Consider the following 23,633-nt stretch of genomic DNA (forward strand, 5'->3'; position numbering starts at 1 on the left):
CAACTAAATCTTTGTGCTGACAATCAGAGGCCCAATAATGATGCCAATGTCTTCAACATCGCTGCCGATAAGCTTACTTTGGAAACACTCTATATTCATGATGTCCTTGTCGCTCGCATGCACCTGGGTTGTGAACGTGACTAAAGAAGCACTGTAAAGACGTGCGTGAAGATGATTTCAGTGGAGGAATGTGTTTACATTCTTCTGGGGGGGGGGGGGGGGGGGTGTGAAAGCGGACTCTCTTAGATCATGTCTTATGCTAGCTCAAAGCCTGGGTTGAAGATACTGTTGAAGTCTGCAGTGGTCTGCATAGCATCGGACAGTCAGTGCCAATGCACCAAACTAGCCTTACAGATGATCTAAGTCTTCATTTGGCCATTTGTTGGATATTCACTGTCTGAAGTGTTAATCTCATCTCAATGAACATGTTCCTGTGGCCCATATACTTGAGTTTGATTGACGATTCTTCAGGCATGTTTACTCACACTTTACCATATTTAGGTTGAGCTACTTCATGATGATAAGAAATGATTACTATACTTGTGGGTGGAACTGGAACTAGTTCAGTATACAGGATGTCTCAAAAGGTTCCGCTGGGATTCCTTGCCAAAAGTTATAACACTACAGGTTTTTAATGCCTCAAGTTTAAAGTGACAATTTTTGTTCCCAGTCTGAACACAGAATGCAACTGCCCCTCAAAGTCAAAAATTTCCACAGTAAAAGGGGCCTTTATGCATTAGCTAGGGAGGCAAACTCGCCAGTGGATCTCAGTTTGATTTTTGTAGTTTGACCAGCTGTTCAATTGAACCACAATCAACCGCCTACCCGTTTCAGCAACTCTTCCTTAACTTGAGAAGATAGCGAGTAGCCATGGAAACGGAAAGCAATATGAAGGTGTAGGAGGATTGTGGGCGTCATGACATTGATATGCCATCATTTCTAAATAATACAAAAGGATTTAGCCTTTCCTCGTTTTATTGTGGTCCTTTGGTTCGGTTAGTTGAGGGAGGCAGGCCTACATTAGTGATGCCAAAAGAAGAACCATGCCTTTTATTGTCATGTGTCCCCTTTGATCAGGGAGTTGTTGGTGAAAGGCCTCATATCCAACAATTTCAAGCGGCATTGGAGGCAGTTGACATTGTCAGACCCCCCCCCCCCCTCCATTGCCATGACTATTTATTGAAAAAATTCCTTCCAAAGTCATCAAATCAAAGTCTCAAATCAAAGTCTGATTTGAAGTTTAGTTTTCAAATTTTTGAACAAACCAAGTAGGCCTTAGGAAAAGAAATGTTATATGTCAGAGTTTTTAGCTCACCTTAGCAGAGGTGAGCTTATCCCATACCGTGGCGTCCGTCGTCCGTCGTCGTCGTCGTCGTCGTCGTCGTCGTCGTCGTCCGTCGTCCGTTAGCAGGGCACGTTTCGTAACTGTTAGAGCTATTGAGTTGAAACTTGGTACACATGTACCCTTATGTAATGACACCTTGGAGACCAAGTTTCAGTCCGATTCGTTTCATGGTTTGGCCACCAGGGGGCCAAACGTTAAAAGTGAAAATATGCAATATCTCCCTTAATAGTAGTCGGGAAATTTTGAAAAAAATATGGTAGGTACTTCTAGCAAAGGTGCATCATATATCCTCCGGGTTTTTGATTTGACCTCCTTTTCAAGGTCACAGAGGTCAAATGGTGTAAATTGGCCGTTAGGATGTAACGATGGCACGTTTCTAAACTGCAATGACTATTGATACCAAATTTGGTACACATTTACCCCTTAGTCAGGTGATCTCAGGGACCGAAGTTTGGTCCAATATGATTCACCACTTGACCACCAGGGGGCAAAATCCAAAAACCTTAAAAATGTGATAATTCCTTAACATCTTGCCCGATTGCCACCAATTTGATATCATGGGTACATCTAACCACCATACAGTATATGTCACACAGGTTTTTAATTTGACCTTCTTGTCAAGGTCACAGAGGTCAAATGACGTAAATTCGCCGTCAGGACGTAACTATGGCACGTTTCTTAACTGCAATGACTATTGATCACAAATTAAGTACACATGTACCCTTTGGTCAGGTGATCTCAGGTACCGAAGTTTGGTGCGATCTGATTTGCCGTTTGGCCTCCAGGGAGGGGGCCAAATCCTAAATTCATCAAAATGCCATTATTCCTAGTACCCGATTGGCACCAATTTTATATCATAGGTACATCTAATTCTAACAACCATTCAATGTATCACCCGGGTCTTCTTTGATTTGACCAACTTTTCAAGGTCACAGAGGTCGAATGTACTGTAAATTGGCCATTTTGGGGAAATTGTAATTGCTTGGACCTACATCAAACCTAACACTACATGACACAATACCATGCTCTTTATCCATCTTTCCTCCACATGAGGTGAGCACAATGGCCCTGGCCATTTCATTCATCAATAAAGGCATGAGTTCCCAAGTGAAATACCAAGGTTCAACCACTTAGGATTACTTTCTGTTGCTCGTGAATTTAAGCTATGAAGTGTTCTCAGATTCATAATCTGAGTTTTGGAGATTAATTTTATATTTTTGTAGATTTCAAATCCTTATATGAAAATGATTTAGAACAGGAGTCAGGGAGATTAGAAGCTCTTTATGTGACAGTCTCTGGAAGTCTTAAGGGAGTATGTTCGGTCAATGTCCGTCCTCTATATCATCAGCCTGAGATTCAGGTTCACTCCTCGTCAGTGATATTGAGAGGCAGAGTACATGTATATTGAAAACCACTGGTTAAACCAGGATGCTTCATCATTGACGAAAAATTTTATTGTACAGTATAAGGATGAAAACGTCCATGTGTTTGTTTTCCTAGGAAACTTCAGCAATCTTTTATTGTTTGTTGTATCTTAATAATCAGTGCAGAATTGCTTTTGGGTATTTCTCTGTCTTCCCTTATACAATAACACACAAGACAGTCGTGTCTACTGACCTCCGGACATGTCTCTCATATCCACCAAGTCTTCCTATGGACAAGCACTTTCAAAGGAAATGGTATCTCCCACACCGTTTGTTTTATGCTGAAAGGCTTCTATTGAGGAATCCTAATGGGTGAAGAAATGTCCTCAGGAAGTGAGTTGGGCTTCTTTGTAGATTCGTCATTAGAGGTCCGTTTTGTTCTCTAAGATGAGCAGTAAACTCAGCAGTATATGATGCTGTTGACTACCGGACTAAAAAAGTTCCTGAAATCTTTGGACTCCACAGGTTTCCCTAGTGATCATTTCAGCCCTTCTCATTTCATATTAGAAGGGAAGTGAGTTTAACCTGTCCTGCTGAAGAAAGACCCTGTGCTACTGATTCCCGATAAGCAAGATTCTCTGCTTGAAGTGAATTTTGTGCAAGCAATTAACTGCTCCTACATTTCCCTCGCCTCCATGGGTATCAAAGCAATTGATGCATCGGGTCATTTCTATGGAATTTCCTTGCAGAGGGTTTCTGAATGGATCCTTATTGTCTTCATGTTCCGGAGGCTGTCGATTCTAGCTAAATCTGATCTGCGCCAGAGGTATCTTTAACAGGAAATGAGAAGGAACATTTTGGTGGGCGTTGAAGCTATAGAAGTAGGCTAAACCGCTGATCGCACAATATCGCTATAATCAGACATGCCAGAAGCCATATAATGCTTCTCCTGAACCCCGCTGAACTTGGAGCATCTACTATAAATCCGACATTGATTTTTTTCTGCCCGACCATGCGTCCCGAAAAAAGACCATTCTCCCTCTTATGTATGGTACTCGGTGAACAAAGATTGTATGGGGGAAATGAGCAAAGCGTTTTTATGCTCATGAGACCTGTTTGACTCTCCCCTCGTGTATTAATCCGATATCGTAACTCATCTGTATGCTGGGTTGATTGCGTCTTTCACGCCTGTGTGGGTTTAATTCACTTCACCGGTCTATGGCAACCAGTTTATTTTATCAATGTTAAGATTAGGTTTCCCCACCCACAGCCAGTTCATGCAGTGAAGGCTGCCTTTTCATATTTGGACTTCTGATAAAACTTGTCATCAGTGCAAGGAAGAAAAATCATATTTCATTGTTATTTCACCAGATATTACTTACATTCAGACCACACACTGACACAGAATTCACAAGAGTAACCTTAGTTCAGTTGCCTTCTCGTCATTTTTTAAAATCGCATATCAAACCGTCTCAGTATTATGTGTTGTCTTTTGTGTATTTGTATCCCTTAATTACGGATCCCTCCAATTAAACCGATGTGTAGAGTTCCAAGTGGCTGGCGTTGTGTAAATGTTGGCTTGAATATTCATTCAAACAAAATGGTTGTTTCCCCCAAGTGTCCTCAGCGATTTATAATTGATGGGTAAATGTCAATTATAACACATGAATGTTTGTCTAGGGGTTCATAGCTAATGCAAGTATCCATCATGTGCTAATAAACTGAATTGTTTTTGCAATTAGATGGCTTTGTTCAAGCAGAGTGTGTCATGTGGCCCTGAAGGGATATTACCAGATTTGTTGAGATATCCATGGAATATATGTGACCCGCTCTACCAAAACTAGGCGCTTGTCGCATCTGAACTTGACAGGTTGATACGGACTTGTTGTTCATTTCCCTAGATCTTTTGTGAAATGTGACCAAATCAGTTTGTAATAGATTTCACAAAAGGTCTACAATAGGGAAGTGAACAACAAGTCCGTATCAACCTGTCGAGTTCAGATGCGACAAGCGCCAATTTTTTGTAGAGCGAGTCACATATGCAAAAAGATTGTTGGCATTGACTGGAAATGTAGTAATTGGTCCATCAGCTGCCCAATGGACAAATTTAAATTTTGAGACTTTAATTTCATCTTTATGAGTTACCTTCTTTTTGTCTTAATTTCAGAATAAAGTTGTAAATGTAGAAGGCTGTAAAGTAAAACTACAGGTGAGTTGTCCTATCATTCCTTTCTGTTCAATTGTTCAAGATGTTTGTTAGTGTTTTTGTTTTAATCTTTCATTTAAATTCATGAACTTCTCTTCCAAAATCTTATGAAAATTCGAGCTGTTTTTCATTTTGTATCTGAGGCTTCATACTTCAGGAGTGGAGGGGGGAAGAAACCAGGGCAGGCAGGAGCCAGGGAGGTCAGATTATGTTGCACAGCGTCAGCATTGTGGAAAGGTGCCTCGATCTCCGATCTCCGATCTCTGATCAAAACTATTCACAATTGTATGAGGAATCTATTCATCGCTAAATCAGACACTGACCAATCCAATTACTGTGTAATCAATCACCTGAAGACCACCGCTTCCCCTGGCTTCGTCTACCCCCCCCCCCCCTTTGATGTTGCAGTGCTATTGGGCAAGCATCAGGCAACTTATAAAAACTGAAAAACTGAAAAAATAGTACGATTACCTCATAAAATGCAAGGAAATGCGATTTGAAGGAGACCGTGTTGTTTTAATTTGTCAGATTTCCCCTAATCAATCATAACTCGATATTTAATTCCTCTAATTGATTCAGATGAAACACACCAGCCGATTAGTGAATAATAAAGTAATAACAATTATCATAATGGGTAGAGTAGCCATTTGTCATCAAGCGAGATGGCCAGAAATGCTGTGGTGATTTCTGCTTCTGGTGTGGTCATGGTTTCGTCTTGATAAAATTGATTCCTTGCACAATTCATTTTGTGCATTGGGAGTTGCGAAGATCTGTTGTGATATAAGTGGGTCTTAAAGACCATTGGTAATGTTTGTGCGCCCACCAGTAATAATGAATATCAGCTTTTTACAAAAATATCTTACGGCGTTGGCTGATGTACATTTAGTATTGGCCTTTGGCTTCTCGGGGTTGTTTTCAACTTTAGCTTTGTCCGTTTTAAAAAACTGTGGAATCTTATTGCGCTTAGTTACATGAGGAATTATCCAGAACTAACCATGAAGAGATAAGGATGAGATCAGGCAGTAAAAATACAGCTCCCAATACCGTCCATATCACGATTTACATCCCTTTAGTCGCATCATTATTGTGCCATTGCGTCATAACTAAATATCTAAAAATTCTATCCTCTGCAGGTTTGTCGATCAGGGCCAAATCTAATGTATGCAAAATTATGGAAATTTATGTTAATTATATGCATTGCAGATATGGGATACTGCAGGTCAAGAACGCTTCCGCAGTATTACGCGGGCATATTACCGTGACGCAAATGGTACGTGGCTCGTACTTCAATATTGGTCATAGGAGGTGGTGCTGAGCTTTCTTCTGTTTAGCCATATTAGCCATGGACTCTTTACTCCAAGGCTTAAGCACTCCGCAGACAAGTGATTTCAATTGCTGCGACATGTTATCATGATCACCCGCAACAAAAATTGCTTGTTTTGGTGGCCATCGCAAGTGCCTGTGATAAGAATTCATGATCGCAATAACCTGAAGACAATACCATACCATCAGTTTTGTTTTATCCGCAGAGATCTTTCTGTTGTGCATTGCAGCAGTTATAATTGCAGGTTGCAGTGATAAAAATACCCATTTGTGCGCTGCTTTTTGTCAAAGCGTTATTCCAAACTCATACCAAGTGGTTTTGGGAAGAAATAAATTATCGTTTTCTGAAAGAAAAAATTTATCGTGGTATGTCTTTCGAAAAAGAAAACCTCTGTGATCACGAATTCTGTAATCTTTGTGTTGGCAGAAGATGGCTCAGTAGACCTTGCGAGTGCTATAGATGGCTTAACACACGGCAGTTAGTGGTAATGGGTGGCTCAACGTCATCAAAGATCTAGAATTATTTGTGTAGACCTTGGTGGTATATTGGATTATTTCTAGGTGTCTGATGGTGTTTTAACCCAAGGTGGAGGATAAGCATCTACCATGAATAATCGGCTTTTACGTCATTTTTGACACAGAAATCAAAGCTAAACCGATTCAGCTGCAGAGCTGCTTTGCTGTCAGCAGTTTTTGCGTGTAACTTTTAAACATGAGTGGTGAATGTAATCATTTGCTGTAATCAGGGGAATGTCTGATTTGCTCTCTCCTGAAGTCAGGGTTTAAATCGCCCCTGAACATTTTGTCAACTCTAGCTCTGGTTTATTCACCTTTAAGAAACTGTTTCCTAATTGACTGCAAAGAAATGTTAGAAAATATCAATATGCTACTAATTTCATGGTACGTGCTAGTGCTGATTCATTGTCCTTGCTTGGCTTTGGTTGCATGAGCTCTGTCAGTCAAAGTCATCATTTATAATACCATTACTGTTTATTTGAAGACAGAATTTATTGGTTAGTGATAAGTCAGTTTGAAGAAATTGATTTTTAACTCTTAAATTATCGTCCATTTTTTCTCCTTTTTTGTTCCATTCCCCCAAAATGTTGTCAAAAGATATATCCTTTACTACAGTCCCCGAAAATCTGCATAAGATAGGAAAAAGGACTTTCAAAAAACTGACTCCGGGGCACCTTACTGCATAGTTCTTTAAACAATTTTTTACCAAAGCAATGACATAGCATCAGCAGCTCCACCTTTTGTGTGTATCTAACCTGTGGCACTGGCAGTGGGTCTGTATTCCTTTTATCTCCTCACAGCTTTAAAACATAATATATAACCAAGCTTTGTCTAATTACTATGCAAATGTATGCAAAACTATGCAAATGTATGTAAATTGTATGTATTGCAGATATGGGATACAGCGGGCCAGGAACGTTTTCGAAGTGTCACTCATGCTTACTACCGAGATGCTCATGGTATATAGGTTAATCTCTCTATATTTATCTCTCAGCGGCTTCAAATGCTTTTTGTGATGTGTTTTCTTCTCATATTTACATACATTTGACATGTTTGATGACAATGGTGAGAAGAGGAGATTTAGTAAAAAAAATCGCCAAAATGACAAAAAGGTTTAGTCCCTCTGCTCTAATATCGCACCAACACGAAAACATGAAGATTTGATCTTACCTAACAGGTGGTATCAAAATTCTGGATTATTTGCTCTAGCCACGAAAGATGCTGAATCTGAAGAAAAGTTGTGTTACCAGAGGGGTTGTCTGGGGATTTCAAAAAAGGAACAGGGCTGGCCAAGGGAAAGTAAGGTTTCAATTGGGGCGCAAATTTAAGGTGCTACCATGAAAACTAGGGGCGCTCCATGAGTGTTCTGATAGTCTGGAAATCATCAATTTAGTACCAGTTGGCCTCAAAAAGAGCTTTTGAGAAGATTTGTTTACATTCTTGAAAAAAAGGAATGCCATAACATTGAATACTTCACCCTCAAACTGCCATTATGTATACTTCAGTGTCATTATTGTCTATAGATTTAGAAGAAAATATAACTTGATAGACCACAGTATATGCACTCATTTCATGTTAGAGTTCATGTTCTGCCTCCAGAAACAGCATGCACTAATATGTGTTGGTACTTTTGTAGACTTGTTTGAGATGTTAAGCATATTGTTTAGACATTACTTGTGGCCAGAACTGTAAAGGTGACACTTTGTAAACAACCTGACACTGACCGATCTCACCATTAACCCAACTTGTCAATTTCTCATCTTCTCTTCCTATCTCTCTGTGGTACTGTAAACCAGGTAATAGTCACAACTGTTTTGTTTTCAAGCATTTCCCAATTAAGGAGGCAAATGCAAGCATTAAACTTGCTAAAATCACAACTCACATACATAAACCATAAATTTTGGCTGCAGACACGGAATTCATTCCGTTGTAAAATGAAGATCAGCGACTTCACACGCTTTTGGCTTTGCGAGCATTACCTGGTTTACGGTATCTTGTCCTGCATTGCACAGGTGTGGCTTTTAGTATTGATTAGTATTTTCACTCACTGTCTCGGTAAGAATTTTAGATCAGTGCCGTTGTACGCAAACCAGAACAGAATAATCATATTTCGTTCCTGGTTGCTCATGGGCATGAAGTTAGCGTCATCTGCTCATAGTAAGAGACAAACTGTAATGCATCTATCAGTGCATGGAAGTGCTGTGTAACAGACATATATTTTCACTATTCTGCATTACAAGTAGATGTATAAATTTTGCGTTTCAGATGCTATTTGAAGTAGAGTTTCATGCACATACGTAACTGGATACAACTGGCCCATTTAACCGCCCTGCTCCTGTCTATAGTCCCTCCTTTAAGTACAGGCAACCACAAGGTTGTTGACACCAACAGCAGAAGATGCTGCTTTGCCTGCTGTAACAAGTGATAAATTGTCAATCCACTTTGCAATCCACTTAGCACATCCCGATCTCATTTTTACTGAGGCCAATTTATCAAATGATGCTCTCCGTCTTGATGGAGACGCCGGAGGATGTCAACAAATTAAACGTTGGCCAAGATCTGCTGAGCTGCCTATCACTTTAATTTCAGCTTGGCAATCTTGAGCAAAACGAAAAAACATACTGGTAGTTTTCTTCACATCGTAAATAAAATTACCGAAACAAATTACAGAAATGTAGATTATGAAAAAATGACGGTTGCAGGATGGCTCTTCTTTGAATATGGCACACCACATCATGTGTTGATATCTCTTATAATAATGCAGCTACTTTTGGCTTGTTTGGTGTGAAGTTTTAGTGATGATAAAAAATCTGATTAGGCGGTGCGGTGCGGAAGGAGCTTACATAGAAAAACCTCTTTGTGTAGCCTGCGCAACCAAGAAGAATATGTTAAAGAATCAGGAATTCAATGCATCACCAGTTAGCCTTTACAACAACTTACCTCTGAGGAATGCGAAAGAAGTACCTGTTTCCGCTGTATAAACCAGTTGCCTTTCATTCGGAAAGCCGATAACCAATGCAGAAATTTCACTGGGATTGGCCATACGTCTCCATCAGTCTCGTGCTCCTTTGCAAAACATTTCTTTGGCACTTTTTCTTCGGAATTTGGCTGTCTTTGAAGTTGGGTTGGTATCTCTAGCCGCAGGGCCCCTTGGGATGAGCAACCAGTTGGTTGGTTACAACAGTTGTTGTCTTTCATTCTCCAAGCCAACGAAGTCAAGGAAATATCACTAGTGTTGACTAAATCATAGTCAGTCTCACACTCTTATGCAAGATATTTTCTTTGATGGTTTTTCTTTGGCATTTATAGGCATTTGTTGTAGATTAGTTGGGAGATGTAAATATAGCTGTCATGGCCGTAGAGATAGGCGATCACTTCTGGTTGCAAGAGCTGTTGTCTTTCATTCTCCAAGCTAACGAATTGAAAGAAATCTTGCTAGAATTGGCCACTTATATAGTCCCCATTGATCTCACATTCAATCCAAATATCACCAAAGTTGTGTGCATAGAGATTAAATGCAAAATGAACAAACAAAATATGAGTACTGAATGGAAACCGACTTGTTCTCCTTCTTGTATCAGATAATGGGAAATCAGCCATGGGCGCTCATTTATTTGATTTAACAGGAGTAAGAGTCTTATATTGCCTAATGACTTGCATGCTAAGTGCTATTTTCACCTCATGGTCATCCAAATCACCCGGCGTGGTCGTACATCAGATTGGATCATTACGAGCGCTGTGGTACAAGTTATTAAATCATCCCCCAGTCATGTCTGCCCCTTTGATCTCCCGTTTGCATGCATTGCTATTGAAATCATCACTCCAAGATTCTACTGGCGCAGGATGTTTTCTCAACCTAATTTCCGTTTGTCTGATATGGTAACATTTATAACCATTAAATGCCAAGTAACCATGTTCGGTTAAAAGGCGCCCCAAGAATTTCTTCGCAATAGCATTTTTATCACCAGTGTCTTAATAAGCTTGGGGCATTTCTACTCAAAGCATATTTGCTGCAATTTCTTCAGGCTGCAACATAAATAATTGGTCTTTTCCTCTCTGCGTGAATAATCGGAATCCAACTGCTTCTTTGTAATTTGGTCAACTTCTTGAGCAGTGTGCGTCCAACTTTTTTTTATGTCCTAATATCGGTTATGCAACTTTTAGGATGTGTTGTCAAGTGCTTCTTTATCCTTGATGAGGCAGTGTTGTTTCTGCCAAAGAGGTATTTGTCTCCTATGTAGGTAAATGCCATGCTGTCTTAAATTATGTCAATTGAATAAGTGAAACCTCCATTTTCAGTTCTGCTCATCGAATTGTTCTACCAGTCCTTCCAAGAAAGTCAGGCAATCTGAAATTCGTTTATGTTGGGAACAAAAAGTTGAAAAAGCAATACAATCATTTAAATGCTCTCATTTTAAAGATTACTTAGCTTTGGTTATACTTCAAATAACCTTCAGCAGTAGCGTGGGTGTTGCAATTAAAAACTGGTTGGAAAATGTTCTTATTTCCCTCCAGCTAGCTTGAGGTTACTGCCATTTTGGATGTTTCTGATTTTCACAAAAGTGTCCCGCTAATAAGCAAACACGCTTTTTGTTTGAAATTTGTTCACAGTAATTGGTAATGAACAGCACCACTATCATACACCTTCATTACTTTTAAAAATGCATGTTTGAAGCACCGTTAAGTGTCAAACTTGTCTCATGATGGACAGGTTTTGCTTTAATCACTGATGTAAGCTCGTCGTTGCTGACAATAGGCTGCCGCCAGCAATCCCAGGCACCACAATCCGATGCAGTTTAGCTACAAGTATACTTGTCACCTCCCAAGAGGGAACAATCACAGCTGGTTGAGGTTGAAATGTTGTGTGGAGTTTAGCTTAATCCAAGTCGGCCTTGTCTGTCTGATCTGGTTGGACTAATCAGCGTGGATTTTCTGATCCAGGGGTCGATTCGTCTCCAGGGCACCAGACGCTGCAAGAAGAATCAATTGCCATGCTATCCTTCCTGTTTGCCTTGGTATCCTGCTGAAAATCTATCAAGTGTTGTTTCGCCATCATTTCACTTCAGTTGTTTTTGTGGCATAAAAGCTACCTCCTTGGTGAGCCCAGAAAAGGTACATGCTGCCCCAAAAAAGACCATTGCCCTTCTCATTTTTGTCAGGTATTGGGTAACGCAATGGCAATGACCTTTAAGGTTTACCAATGACAACAGAAACATAATACTTGCCATTTCCTGCTGCCCTATTGCAATAATGTCTCAACAGGAAATTTGTATTCCTTTCTATGTCACATATATCAGTCCATTCTTGGTCATGAATGTCAATATCGTCAACTGGGCAGCTGATCAAGGTGCCTGATAGTAAGCTGGTTATGTGGTGACTGTTGACAATTTCGTGAATGTAACTCTTTGCAGTACCCTCTAAAAGGGCAGAGGCCACACCCTGTGGTCGAATCAGCAACAACCTCTCCTCCAAGGGTGACCCACATCAATGGAGTCAAGGTCACCATCACTCTGAGCTAACCCAGCCACAGACAGAAGGCTACATCTAAACCAGGCCCTTGTACGAAGCATAGTTACAGCTTTCCTACATGCCAGGACATATTGGCTATGTTGAGGCTTTCAAACCAGAGGCTTTCAAAAACTGCTGGAGAGGTTGTAGCAGTAGCTTTCCAGACTTCGGGTAGTGTTGTGTATTAGGCCAGGATCCTTAATTCCTGTCCTATTTGAATAAAAGGAAGGGAGCATGACAGAGAACTTCTCATTGGTTGACTGTACAGAAGGATGATAGCCCTATTTGTCCGTCCCCTTGCTTGCAAAATACCATCATGCAAGATATTTGGGAACCGTTCTAGTGATAAGCCGGGTCATCCCATTTATCTGAAATGATAGTAACTGTCCTAGCCATGATGACTCTCCGTCAGAAAGCTTTTGGTTGGCTTCATAATTTTTCTTTTAAACCGCACTTGCAAAGCTCTGCAAGTCCCTTGCGATAAAACTTGAGCGAAATGCAATATATGACAAAATTTGTGCAATAATTCAAAAGCCATACTATTTCACAGAACTTGGCTGTCAGAAATAACTTTCTGAGGTATCCTGCATCCAGTCCCCTAATCTTTGACACTTCAAACAATGTCCAAACAGTGGCTCTAGGAATGTTGAAAACGATATAAAAAAGGGATATGAGAATAAGATTTATTAGTACAGCTTGCTGCTTTGATTCTAAAGCCGTAGATGAAGCGACTGATTTCCTCATCTTTAGACCCCTTATCATACCGACAATAATCAAGATATTAAAGATGAAAATCAAGACACATGGAATGGTGACGTAGCGCAGGTTATCAATTGAGAAATCAACATTTGCATTCCTATAATAGCAAGATGACCCAGCCGCTTCTTTGAAGTTTTCCATGAGAATTGTGACGTGAACATTCGTCGCCAAGCTTAGGAGAAAAATTAGGAAAATCATCATTTTTCTGTTCTTGCTTGTGAATAATGCACGTTTCATTGGAAACCATACAAAAACTGCTCGTTCGAGAGTAAAAGAAACCAAGCTGAGAGATGACATTGTCGCACTTGTGTAATAGCAAAAACGTAATGATTTGCACATGAAATTAGAAATAGCATAAACATTGACAGCATGTCCCGTTATGTAGGGCATTCCATAAAGGAGCCAATCTGGAAGGGCGAAGAAAACCACGACGCCAGCATCTCCTAGTGTCACACAAGTGAAATACTGTACCATGGGATCATTTGTTCTCCCTGCTAACTGAAAGACCAGGAGGGACGTAATGTTTCCCATCAGACCCACTAATATTATGACGGCAATAACAACTCCTTGAAATAGGCCGAAGATATCAAAGATTGACGCATCGTTGTCCAAGTTTGTCTCTGCTGTTGATAGTGGAAATGCCAATATGGCATTGTTTGCCATGCCGATGAACGATAACAAACGGGCAAGTTCTTTGAAAAGGAAGGAGATATGGCTGATATGATGGGGTCACCCTGGCCAAGTGGTCAGAGGGAGACCCCAAATTATGCATGCAAAATGGGCAGACGGTAGCGACATGGAATTGGATGATGTCATAAAATGGATCCGTAAAATGTAAAATTCTGCCAGCATGACGGTCCTCAGGAACTGATGCTTGAAAAGACGAAATGAATCTGATCGCGTTGCTCCATTGAACTGTTTACTGAACACGTTGAGCTCCGCACAGACGAGCCACTTTTGTGGATGCAACCTGCAATCATGATTTTATTAAAAAAAAATGCTTTTTTGCGGTGGCCATCACAAGTGTCTGCGACATGAATTGGGATATATCAATATAAAAACCCAGCAATGATCCATTTATTAAGCGGCAGCCGATCTTTCTGTCACACATAGCAACAATTATAATTGCAGGTTGTAGCAACAAAAATCACTTGTTTGCATGGCGCTTTTATTAACTTACCAGTATGATAGCCGCCCAACAGCCTGTTAGTCATGTTCACTCATATGAACTGTAGGTAGAATCTGTGCTTGTCCTGAATTGAAATCTGGCAGTTATAAAAGTGAACGTCACAGTGATTGTCTTGTCGAAGTATACACTTGTATTTTCACGGCACGTGTCTATTCCTCTCTTGAATAAACATTTGAGGAGCTGCATAGCACTGTGGTCTGGCACACAATAGGACCCAGGTTCAAATCCAGAAGAACAACTTTTCATATCTTACGACACACATGCACCAGTATCTTTTCCAAGAAGTACTTCCATCAGAATTATGAATTAGATGAGTTTTTGATTCGAGGGTAGGCTCGAGCTCCCACACAGCATGTAAAGGTAAACTTGCTCTAAGCTCTGGATAAAATCGTAACAACTGAAACCGTCAGAGAGACTTTGAAAACCACTCCGCATTAAGAAATATTATGAAATCTTCATGTGCAGTCTATATAGAAATATACTACCCAGTCTTTTTGAACTAGTTGTATTAATACCATTCATCAAATCGTTTGAAGTCTTTGTTACATCAAATATTTCTGTGAAAAGCTGCCGTTGCTATCAGTCTAAAGATGGTGAAGTGTCATATCAATTCAGCTCATGAAATCATCCCTGGGGCGTACTTTCTCCCTGCCCACTGAAGACTTGGTGAGATGTACTGTTGATTATCATGATAGCAGTAACTTGTAGAAAGCCAAAGATATTAGTAGATAGCCCTCTTTGTCCGTCCCCTTGCTTCCCAAGTACCATCATGCAAGATAATTGAGAACCGTTCTAGTGATTAGCCGGGTCATCCCATTTATCCGAAATGATAGTAACTTTCCTAGCCATGATGACTCTCCGAAATCCTTCAGAGTCGGAAAGCTTTTGGTTGGCTTCATAATTTTTCTTTTGAACCGCACTTGCAAAGTTCTGCAAGTCCCTTGCTATAAAACTTGAGTGAAATGCAATATATGACAAAATTTGTGCAATAATTCAAAAGCCATACTATTTCACAGAACTTGGCTGTCAGATATAACATTTGGAGGTATCCTGCATCCAGTCCCCTAATCTTTGACACTTCAAACAATGTCCAAACAGTGGCTCTAGGAATGTTGAAAACGATATAAAAAAGGGATATGAGAATAAGATTTATTAGTACAGCTTGCTGCTTTGATTCTAAAGCTGTAGATGAAGAGACTGATTTCCTCATCTTTTGAGCCCTTATCATACCGACGATAATCAAGATATTAAAGATGAAAATCAAAACACATGGAATGGTGACATAGCGCAGGTTATCAATCGAGAAATCAACATTTGCATTCCTATAATAGCAAGCTGACCCAGCCGCTTCTTTATAGTTTTCCATGAGAATTGTAACGTGAATATTTGTCGCCAAGCATACGAGAAAAATTAGGGAAATCGTAATTTTTCTGTTCTTGCTTGTGAATAATGCACGTTTCATTGGAAACCATACAAAAACTGCTCGTTCAAGAGTAAAAGAAACCAAGCTGAGAGATGACATTGTCGCACTTGTGAAAAAGCAAAAACGCAATGATTTGCACATGAAATTAGAAATAGCATAAACATTGACAGCATGTCCCGTTATGTAGGGCATTCCATAAAGGAGCCAATCTGGAAGGGCGAAGAAAACCACCACGCCAGCATCTCCTAGTGTCACACAAGTGAAATACTGTACCGTGGGATCATTTGTTCTCCCTGCTAACTGAAAGACCAGGAGGGACGTAATGTTTCCCATCAGACCCACTAATATTATGACGGCAATAACAACTCCTTGAAATAGGCCGAAGATATCAAAGATTGATGCATCGTTGTCCAAGTTTGTCTCTGCTGTTGATAGTGGAAATGCCATTATGGCATTGTTTGCCATGCCGATGAACGATAACAAACGGGCAAGTTCTTTGAAAAGGAAGGAGATATGGCTGATATGATGGGGTCACCCTGGCCAAGTGGTCAGAGGGAGACCCCAAATTATGCATGTAAAATGGGCAGACGGTAGCGACATGGAATTGGATGATTTCATAAAATGGATCCGTAAAATGTAAAATTCTGCCAGCATGACGGTCCTCAGGAACTGATGCTTGAAAAGACGAAATGAATCTGATTGCGTTGCTCCATTGAACTGTTTACTGAACACGTTGAGCTCCGCGCAGACGAGCCACTTTTGTGGATGCAACTGGCGGTCATGATTGTATCCACAAAAATCGCTTTTTTGCAGTGGCCATCACAAGTATCTGCGACATGAATTAGGATATATCAATATAAAAACCCAGCAATGACCGATTTTAGCGGCAGCCAATCTTTCTGTCACACATAGCAGCAATTATAATTGCAGGTCGTAGCAACAAAAATCGCTTGTTTGCATGGCACTTTTATTAGCTTACCAGTATGATAGCCGCCCAACAGTTAGAGTCATGTTCACTCATATGAACTGTGGGTAGAATCTGTGCTTGTCCTTAATTGAAGTCTGGCAGTTATAAAAGTGAACGTCACAGTGATTGTCTTGTCGAAGTATACACTTGTATTTTCACGGCACGTGTCTATACCTCTCTTGAAAAAACATTTGAGGAGCTGCATAGCACTGTGGTCTGGCACACAATAGGACCCAGGTTCAAATCCAGAAGAACAACTTTTCATATCTTACGACACACATGCACCAGTATCTTTTCCAAGAAGTACTTCCATCAGAATGTGAATTAGATTAGTTTTTGATTCGAGGGTAGGCTCGAGCTCCCACACAGCATGTAAAGGTAAACTTGCTCTAAGCTCTGGATAAAATCGTAACAACTGAAACCGTCAGAGAGGCTTTGAAAACCACTCCGCATTAAGAAATATTATGAAATCTTCATGTCGCAGACTATTCAGAAATATACTACACATTATTTTTGAACTGGTTGTATTAATACCATTCATTAAATCGTTTGAAGTCTTTGTTACATCAAATATTTCTGTGAAAAGCTGTTGTTGCTATCAGTCTAAAGATAGTAAAGTGTCATATCAATTCAGCTCATGAAATTATCCCTGAGATGTACTTTCTCCCTGCCCACTGAAGATTTGGTGAGATGTACAGTTGATTATCATGACAGCAGTAACTTGTAGAAAGCCAAAGATATTGAAAATCGACTGGTTGTTGTCGAGTTTTTCTATTGTTTATCCTTTTCATGCCAGACAATGTGATACAATTTGCCATGCCGAATAAGTGTCAACGCATAGGCCACCCCCTCGATTTAAAAAAATTAATTGGTTTCTGAACAGCAGAAAATGTTGCCTTGGTCTCGTGAGTGCAACAGCCTGCAAATGCCTAGAACAGCAGCAGCTTCCAAGCTGCAACACTGTTCACCTCTCAATGAGGGAGTCGGACAGTCTGGATGTGATTAGCTGCTTGGTCTTTCTGGCTCAGAAAGCAAAACGTTTAAAGTGTTGGTATGATAGCTACCAGATCACAAATGAACCAAAGAATTTTCGAATCGTTCTCAGTCCGTCCCCTCGGAAACCAATCTAAGACACTTACCTTAGAAGTCTTCATGACATGTGGCACATCAAGACCAACATGTGCATGTTGGCTTTTTCTTCGATCGATGCCTCTGACATCAAATTCTCATTTGGAGGAGCCGGCCCCATCACCACAAAAACAGGACATCTGCATTATCTGATATTGAACTTGTATTGGCTTTGTCTGTTACCAAGTCTCCTTTGCCTGTCGCGCTACCAAATGAGATTTGTGAAGGATCTGATCTAAAGTTTGAAGGCTTCCATTTGACGTCAGAGTTTGCATTTGGTGCTAGGTTTAGCTGGAGCAGTACAAAGGATGGGGTCTGTTTCGGCTAGGATGTAGTGAGCCACATTATCTACAGGAACTGTGATGATTGGGTGCATAAGGTTGCTAAACTCTGTACAGCTCTTGACCAGCATTTTCTCGTTGTCGCCTCTTTAATTCATTACATTAGATCTTTTTTAATAACCAAAACTGCTGCTACTGTGCCAAGAATTTTTTGCCTTGTACTTGTCCTTGAGCATACTTACAGCTTTCCTACATGCCAGGACATATAGGCTATGTTGAGGCTTTCAAACCAGTGTTGCAGCTTGACTTGAAGCGATCAAAAACTGCTGGAGAGGTTGTAGCGGTAGCTTTCCAGACCTCGGGTAGTGTTGAGTAGGCTAGGTTCCTTAATTCCTGTCCTATTTGAATAAAAGGAAGGGAACATGACAGAGAACTTCTCAGTGGTTGGCTGTACAGAAGGATGATAGCCCTATTTGTCCGTCCCCTTGCTTCCCAAATACCATCATGCAAGATAATTGGGAACCGTTCTAGTGATTAGCTGGGTCATCCCATTTATCTGAATTGATAGTAACTTTCCTAGCCATGATGACTCTCCGAATCCTTGAGAGACAGAAAGCTTTTGGTTGGCTTCATAATTTTTCTTTTGAACCGCACTTGCAAAGCTCTGCAAGTCCCTTCCTATAAAACTTGAGCGAAATGCAATATATGACAAAATTTGTGCAATAATTCAAAAGCCATACTATTTCACAGAACTTGGCCGTCAGATATAACATTTGGAGGTATCCTGCATCCAGTCCCCTAATCTTTGACACTTCAAACAATGTCCAAACAGTGGCTCTAGGAATGTTGAAAACAATATAAAAAAGGGATATGAGAATAAGATTTATTAATACAGCTTGCTGCTTTGATTCTAAAGTCGTAGATGAAGAGACTGATTTCCTCAACTTTTGAGCCCTTATCATACCGACGATAATCAAGATATTAAAGATGAAAATCAAGACACATGGAATGGTGACGTAGCGCAAGTTATCAATCGAGAAATCAACATTTGCATTCCTATAATAGCAAGCTGACCCAGCCGCTTCTTTATAGTTTTCCATGAGAATTATGACGTGAACATTCGTCGCCAAGCTTACGAGAAAAATTAGGAAAATCATCATTTTTCTGTTCTTGCTTGTGTATAATGCACGTTTCATTGGAAACCATACAAAAACTGCTCGTTCGAGAGTAAAAGAAACCAAGCTGAGAGATGACATTGTCGCACTTGTGTAATAGCAAAAACGTAATGATTTGCACATGAAATTAGAAATAGCATACACATTGACAGCATGTCCGGTTATGTAGGGCATTCCATAAAGGAGCCAATCTGGAAGGGCGAAGAAGACCACGACGCCAGCATCTCCTAGTGTCACACAAGTGAAATACTGTACCGTGGGATCATTTGTTCTCCCTGCTAACTGAAAGACCAGGAGGGACGTAATGTTTCCCATCAGACCCACTAATATTATGACGGCAATAACAACTCCTTGAAATAGGCCGAAGATATCAAAGATTGATGCATCGTTGTCCAAGTTTGTCTCTGCTGTTGATAGTGGAAATGCCATTATGGCATTGTTTGCCATGCCGATGAACGATAACAAACAGGCAAGTTCTTTGAAAAGGAAGGAGATATGGCTGATAAGATGGGGTCACCCTTTTGATTCGAGGGTAGGCTCGAGCTCCCACGCAGCATGTAAAGATAAACTTGCTCTAAGCTCTGGATACAATTGTAACAACTGAAACCGTCAGAGAGACTTTGAAAACCACTCCGCATTAAGAAATATTATGAAATCTTCATGCGCAGACTATTCAGAAATATACTACACATTATTTTTGAACTGGTTGTATTAATACCATTCATTAAATCGTTTGAAGTCTTTGTTACATCAAATATTTCTGTGAAAAGCTGTTGTTGCTATCAGTCTAAAGATAGTCAAGTGTCATATCAATTTAACTCATGAAATCATCCCTGGGGCGTACTTTCTCCCTGCCCACTGAAGACTTGGCGAGATGTACTGTTGATTATCATGACAGCAGTAACTTGTAGAAAGCCAAAGATATTGAAATTTGACTGGTTGTCCAGTTTTTCTATTGTTTATCCTATTCAGGCCAGACATTGTGATACAATTTGCCATGCCGAATAAGTGTCAACGCATAGGCCACCCCCTCGATTTAAAAAAAAAGAATTGGTTTCTGAACAGCAGAAAATGTTGCCTTGGTCTCGTGAGTGCAACAGCCTGCAAAGGCCTAGAACAGCAGCAGCTTCCAAGCTGCAACACTGTTCACCTCTCAATGAGGGAGTCGAACAGTCTGGATGTGATTAGCTGCTTGGTCTTTATGGCTCAGAAAGCAAAACGTTTAAAGTGTTGGTATGATAGCTACCAGATCACAAATGAACCAAAGACTTTTCGAATTGTTCTCAGTCAGTCCCCTCGGAAACCAATCTAAGACACTTACCATAGAAGTCTTCATGACATGTGGCACATCAAGACCAACATGTGCATGTTGGCTTTTTCTTTGATCGATGCCTCCAACATCAAATTTTCATTTGGAGAAGCCGGCCCCATCACCACAAAAACAGGACATCTGCATTATCTGATATTGAACTTGTATTGGCTTTGTCTGTAAGCAAGTCTCCTTTGCCTCTCGCGCTACCAAATGAGATTTGTGAAGGATCTGATCTCAAGTTTGCAGGCTTCCATTTGACGTCAGAGTTTGCATTTGGTGCTGGGTTTAGCTGGAGCAGTACAAAGGATGGGGTCTGTTTCGGCTAGGATGTAGTGAGCCACATTATCTACAGGAACTGTGAAGATTGGTTGCATAAGGTTGCTAAACTCTGTACAGCTCTTGACCAGCATTTTCTCGTTGTTGCCTCTTTGATTCATTACATTAGATCTTTTTTAATTCTCAAAACTGCTGCTACTGTGCCAAGGTTTTTTGCCAAATACTAGGTTTTTAACCTAAATCATAAACTGTTTGCCCTGTAGACTATTTTCAATAGAGACAAATTTATCATTGTTTTATTGACAACTGCACATTAGGAATAACTGTGCTTGAGCAAGATAATTGTGACAGTTGTGATTGTGGTTATTTCCAATTGATGATTATTACTGCCAACCCCATGTCGGTCGGGGAATTTGTAGTCTCGCCACTACAGTGGGTGGATAATGTTATCAGTTTACGAGGTGTATTGGGCATTTCTTGAATCCTACATTGCTAATGACACAATTTGCTGATTGCAATGTTTATTGCCTCATGAAAATGGACGGCAGCATATTTCCCTGCGGAGGTTGTCCAGGAAACAATCTGAATATCCCTATGGTTTCTGGGCAATGTTTTATACAGAATTTAAAAGACTGCATTGGGCGTGAGTCATGGATTTCAAAAGTGGGTGATGCAGTCCAAAAACATCATTTTCCAGGTGAGAGGATTTCTTGCAGTTAAGAATACTTTGGTCATTGTTGTCTTGTGTGCTCATATTGTGATACGTTGATACCACATGGACTGGAGGCTGAAGGAGAACAGTGAAACTGCGTTCACTGTAAGGTATGAAAGGAAATTTCCTGTAACATACCTTCACCCTCTAATCCGAGGTCTTCAATGGAAAGGGCTAATGTGACTTTAAAATGTTTTGGAAATATGACTGGGGCTTACATAGAGTTCTCGTTGACATGTCAGAAACTGTCAGAGTCATGAGACCTGACAAAAGACATGAGACGTGACAAGTGACCAAGTGAATTGTATGTAAACCCACCCTACGGCTTTGAATGCAGGAACCAAACATAAGGAATATGGAACACTCAGTTACCAACTGGTGTGGCAATTTGGTATCAACAAGCAAGTATCTGGGACAATGTATAATACTAGCGGTACTGAATTATAAATACATCATAAAGCTCTCCCATTTCAGACATTAGCGGAAATGGGGTACAAGTCCATCATAAATCTTGTTCCCTAGGGAACCATTGGATGTTATGGCCCTCGGCAGGTCAGTCCAATATTGGTCTCTCACTATCTCAGGTCTCAGTATTCCATCGCGAGCCGATTGATTTTCATGGTTGAGTTCGATACATAAATTCGGTCCCCTGGAGTAGTAAGGCGACCAATTCCCTGTCGTTATTGGACACCTGTGACCTTACTTGGTTTGATTGTTTCATGTCTGTATTGATCTTGCCAAATGCCTGGTTATGTCTAAACGTGGTTCCTGGCTCACTGAAGGTTCTCCGGAGTTCTTAGAACTATCCATGACCTAGAGGTTTTCTTTTGATCCACCTAACAGATGGATGACCAATGTCACATTTGGCCACATGCAGTTCCGGCTGACAATGTTGAATCGGTCCTATAGCCAATTTACTATCTGTACTCTAGAACTGGAAGTTACTTCGTTGCAAAGGTGGCCTCTTCACAAGCATATGGAATAATCACGGGGTACTCGTCATTCACATGAGCCATTCTGGGCAGCAGCTCACGCAATACAAAACAGCTGATTTCGCGTCATATGTTTGTGAGGACTTGGTTGTTGTTGTGGTTGTTGTTATATTGTTGTTACTGGGATGTCGTTGTAAAAACGTTCACCTGCACAGTTAAATCAAAATGAGTAGATGTGGAACAGCCTTGAAGGCAGTACCAAACTAACTGGTTGTTGCTTACTAAGTATTTAATTGACATCTAATCCTTCTCCTCCCTCCTTTTCAGCATTACTATTATTATATGACGTGACGAGCAAACCAAGTTTTGACAACATCAGGGTGAGTGAGAGTGATAAGTGACTGGAGGCTGTTTATAAACATAGCCCCCTTTTGCTTGGGTTGTTTTTCAGTAGCCAGTTGGTATGGAATGACAATCAGTGGTAGTCAACATTGTCAACACCATTACTACTGGGTGTCACATAAAATATTGCCCACTTCTGATTCTGCTAAGCCGGCACTGTTCATTCACTGTGAAACTTGGCCATTGTAACTAATAGTCATATCTTGTACTCTTCAGGCGTGGCTCAGTGAAATAAACGAATATGCCCAAGACGACGTTGTTATCATGTTGCTAGGTAACAAGGCAGACATGACAGAAGGCCGGGTGATAAAAAGAGAGGAAGGGGAAAAACTAGCAAGGGTGAGGATTTATTCAACTTTAATAAGAGACACGTTTTGCACTTCCGAGTCTGTTTACCCCTCGGAACCTCATTTTGGACGAATAAAAACAATCTCAGTGTCCTGGTCACACTTGTCTAATATTGCACAAAAGAAATGCAATGTTTCGCACAAGAACCCATGGGGAGACATGCCCTGGACTACATTCATTGGAGTTTACCTATCCTCAAGTTGTAACAATCAGCTGGTTGTGATATTCCCAGAACAACATAGATGACGCATTGCCTGAGGTTCCTGATCACAGAAGATGGTCGCCTGAGGGTCCCGATAGGGTATCACCAGGACTCGTCGTCTTTGATGTATTCCCAGAATGTCACAATTAGCAAATTCTTTGACAAGTAAATTGAAATTAACACTTCTGGGAAAAATTGTCATCAGTTGATATAGAATGACATAATTCTCCTGCGCAATTTCCACTTCTGATTGTCCATTGTTTTA

General features: G+C 40.5%; 1 protein-coding gene across 4 annotated transcripts in view; it reads left to right on the plus strand.

Moving 5' to 3' along the window:
* The window catches only part of LOC135486323 (ras-related protein Rab-37-like), a 59,101-nt gene that overhangs the window by 30,457 nt on the left and 5,011 nt on the right, over positions 1 to 23,633 (plus strand). For 2 of the 4 annotated variants that reach the window (XM_064769047.1, XM_064769031.1), the window contains exons 3-6: positions 4,877 to 4,918; positions 6,119 to 6,185; positions 22,744 to 22,796; positions 23,035 to 23,157. In XM_064769047.1, coding sequence (XP_064625117.1) covers positions 4,877 to 4,918; positions 6,119 to 6,185; positions 22,744 to 22,796; positions 23,035 to 23,157 — 285 coding nt within the window. Of the gene's footprint in view, positions 1 to 4,876; positions 4,919 to 6,118; positions 6,186 to 7,646; positions 7,714 to 22,743; positions 22,797 to 23,034; positions 23,158 to 23,633 lie in introns of all 4 variants that reach the window. The other 2 variants (XM_064769056.1, XM_064769040.1) reach the window with 1 other exon arrangement.

The sequence above is a fragment of the Lineus longissimus genome, chromosome 1 (genome assembly GCF_910592395.1).
Source record: "Lineus longissimus chromosome 1, tnLinLong1.2, whole genome shotgun sequence".
NCBI lineage: Eukaryota > Metazoa > Nemertea > Pilidiophora > Heteronemertea > Lineidae > Lineus > Lineus longissimus.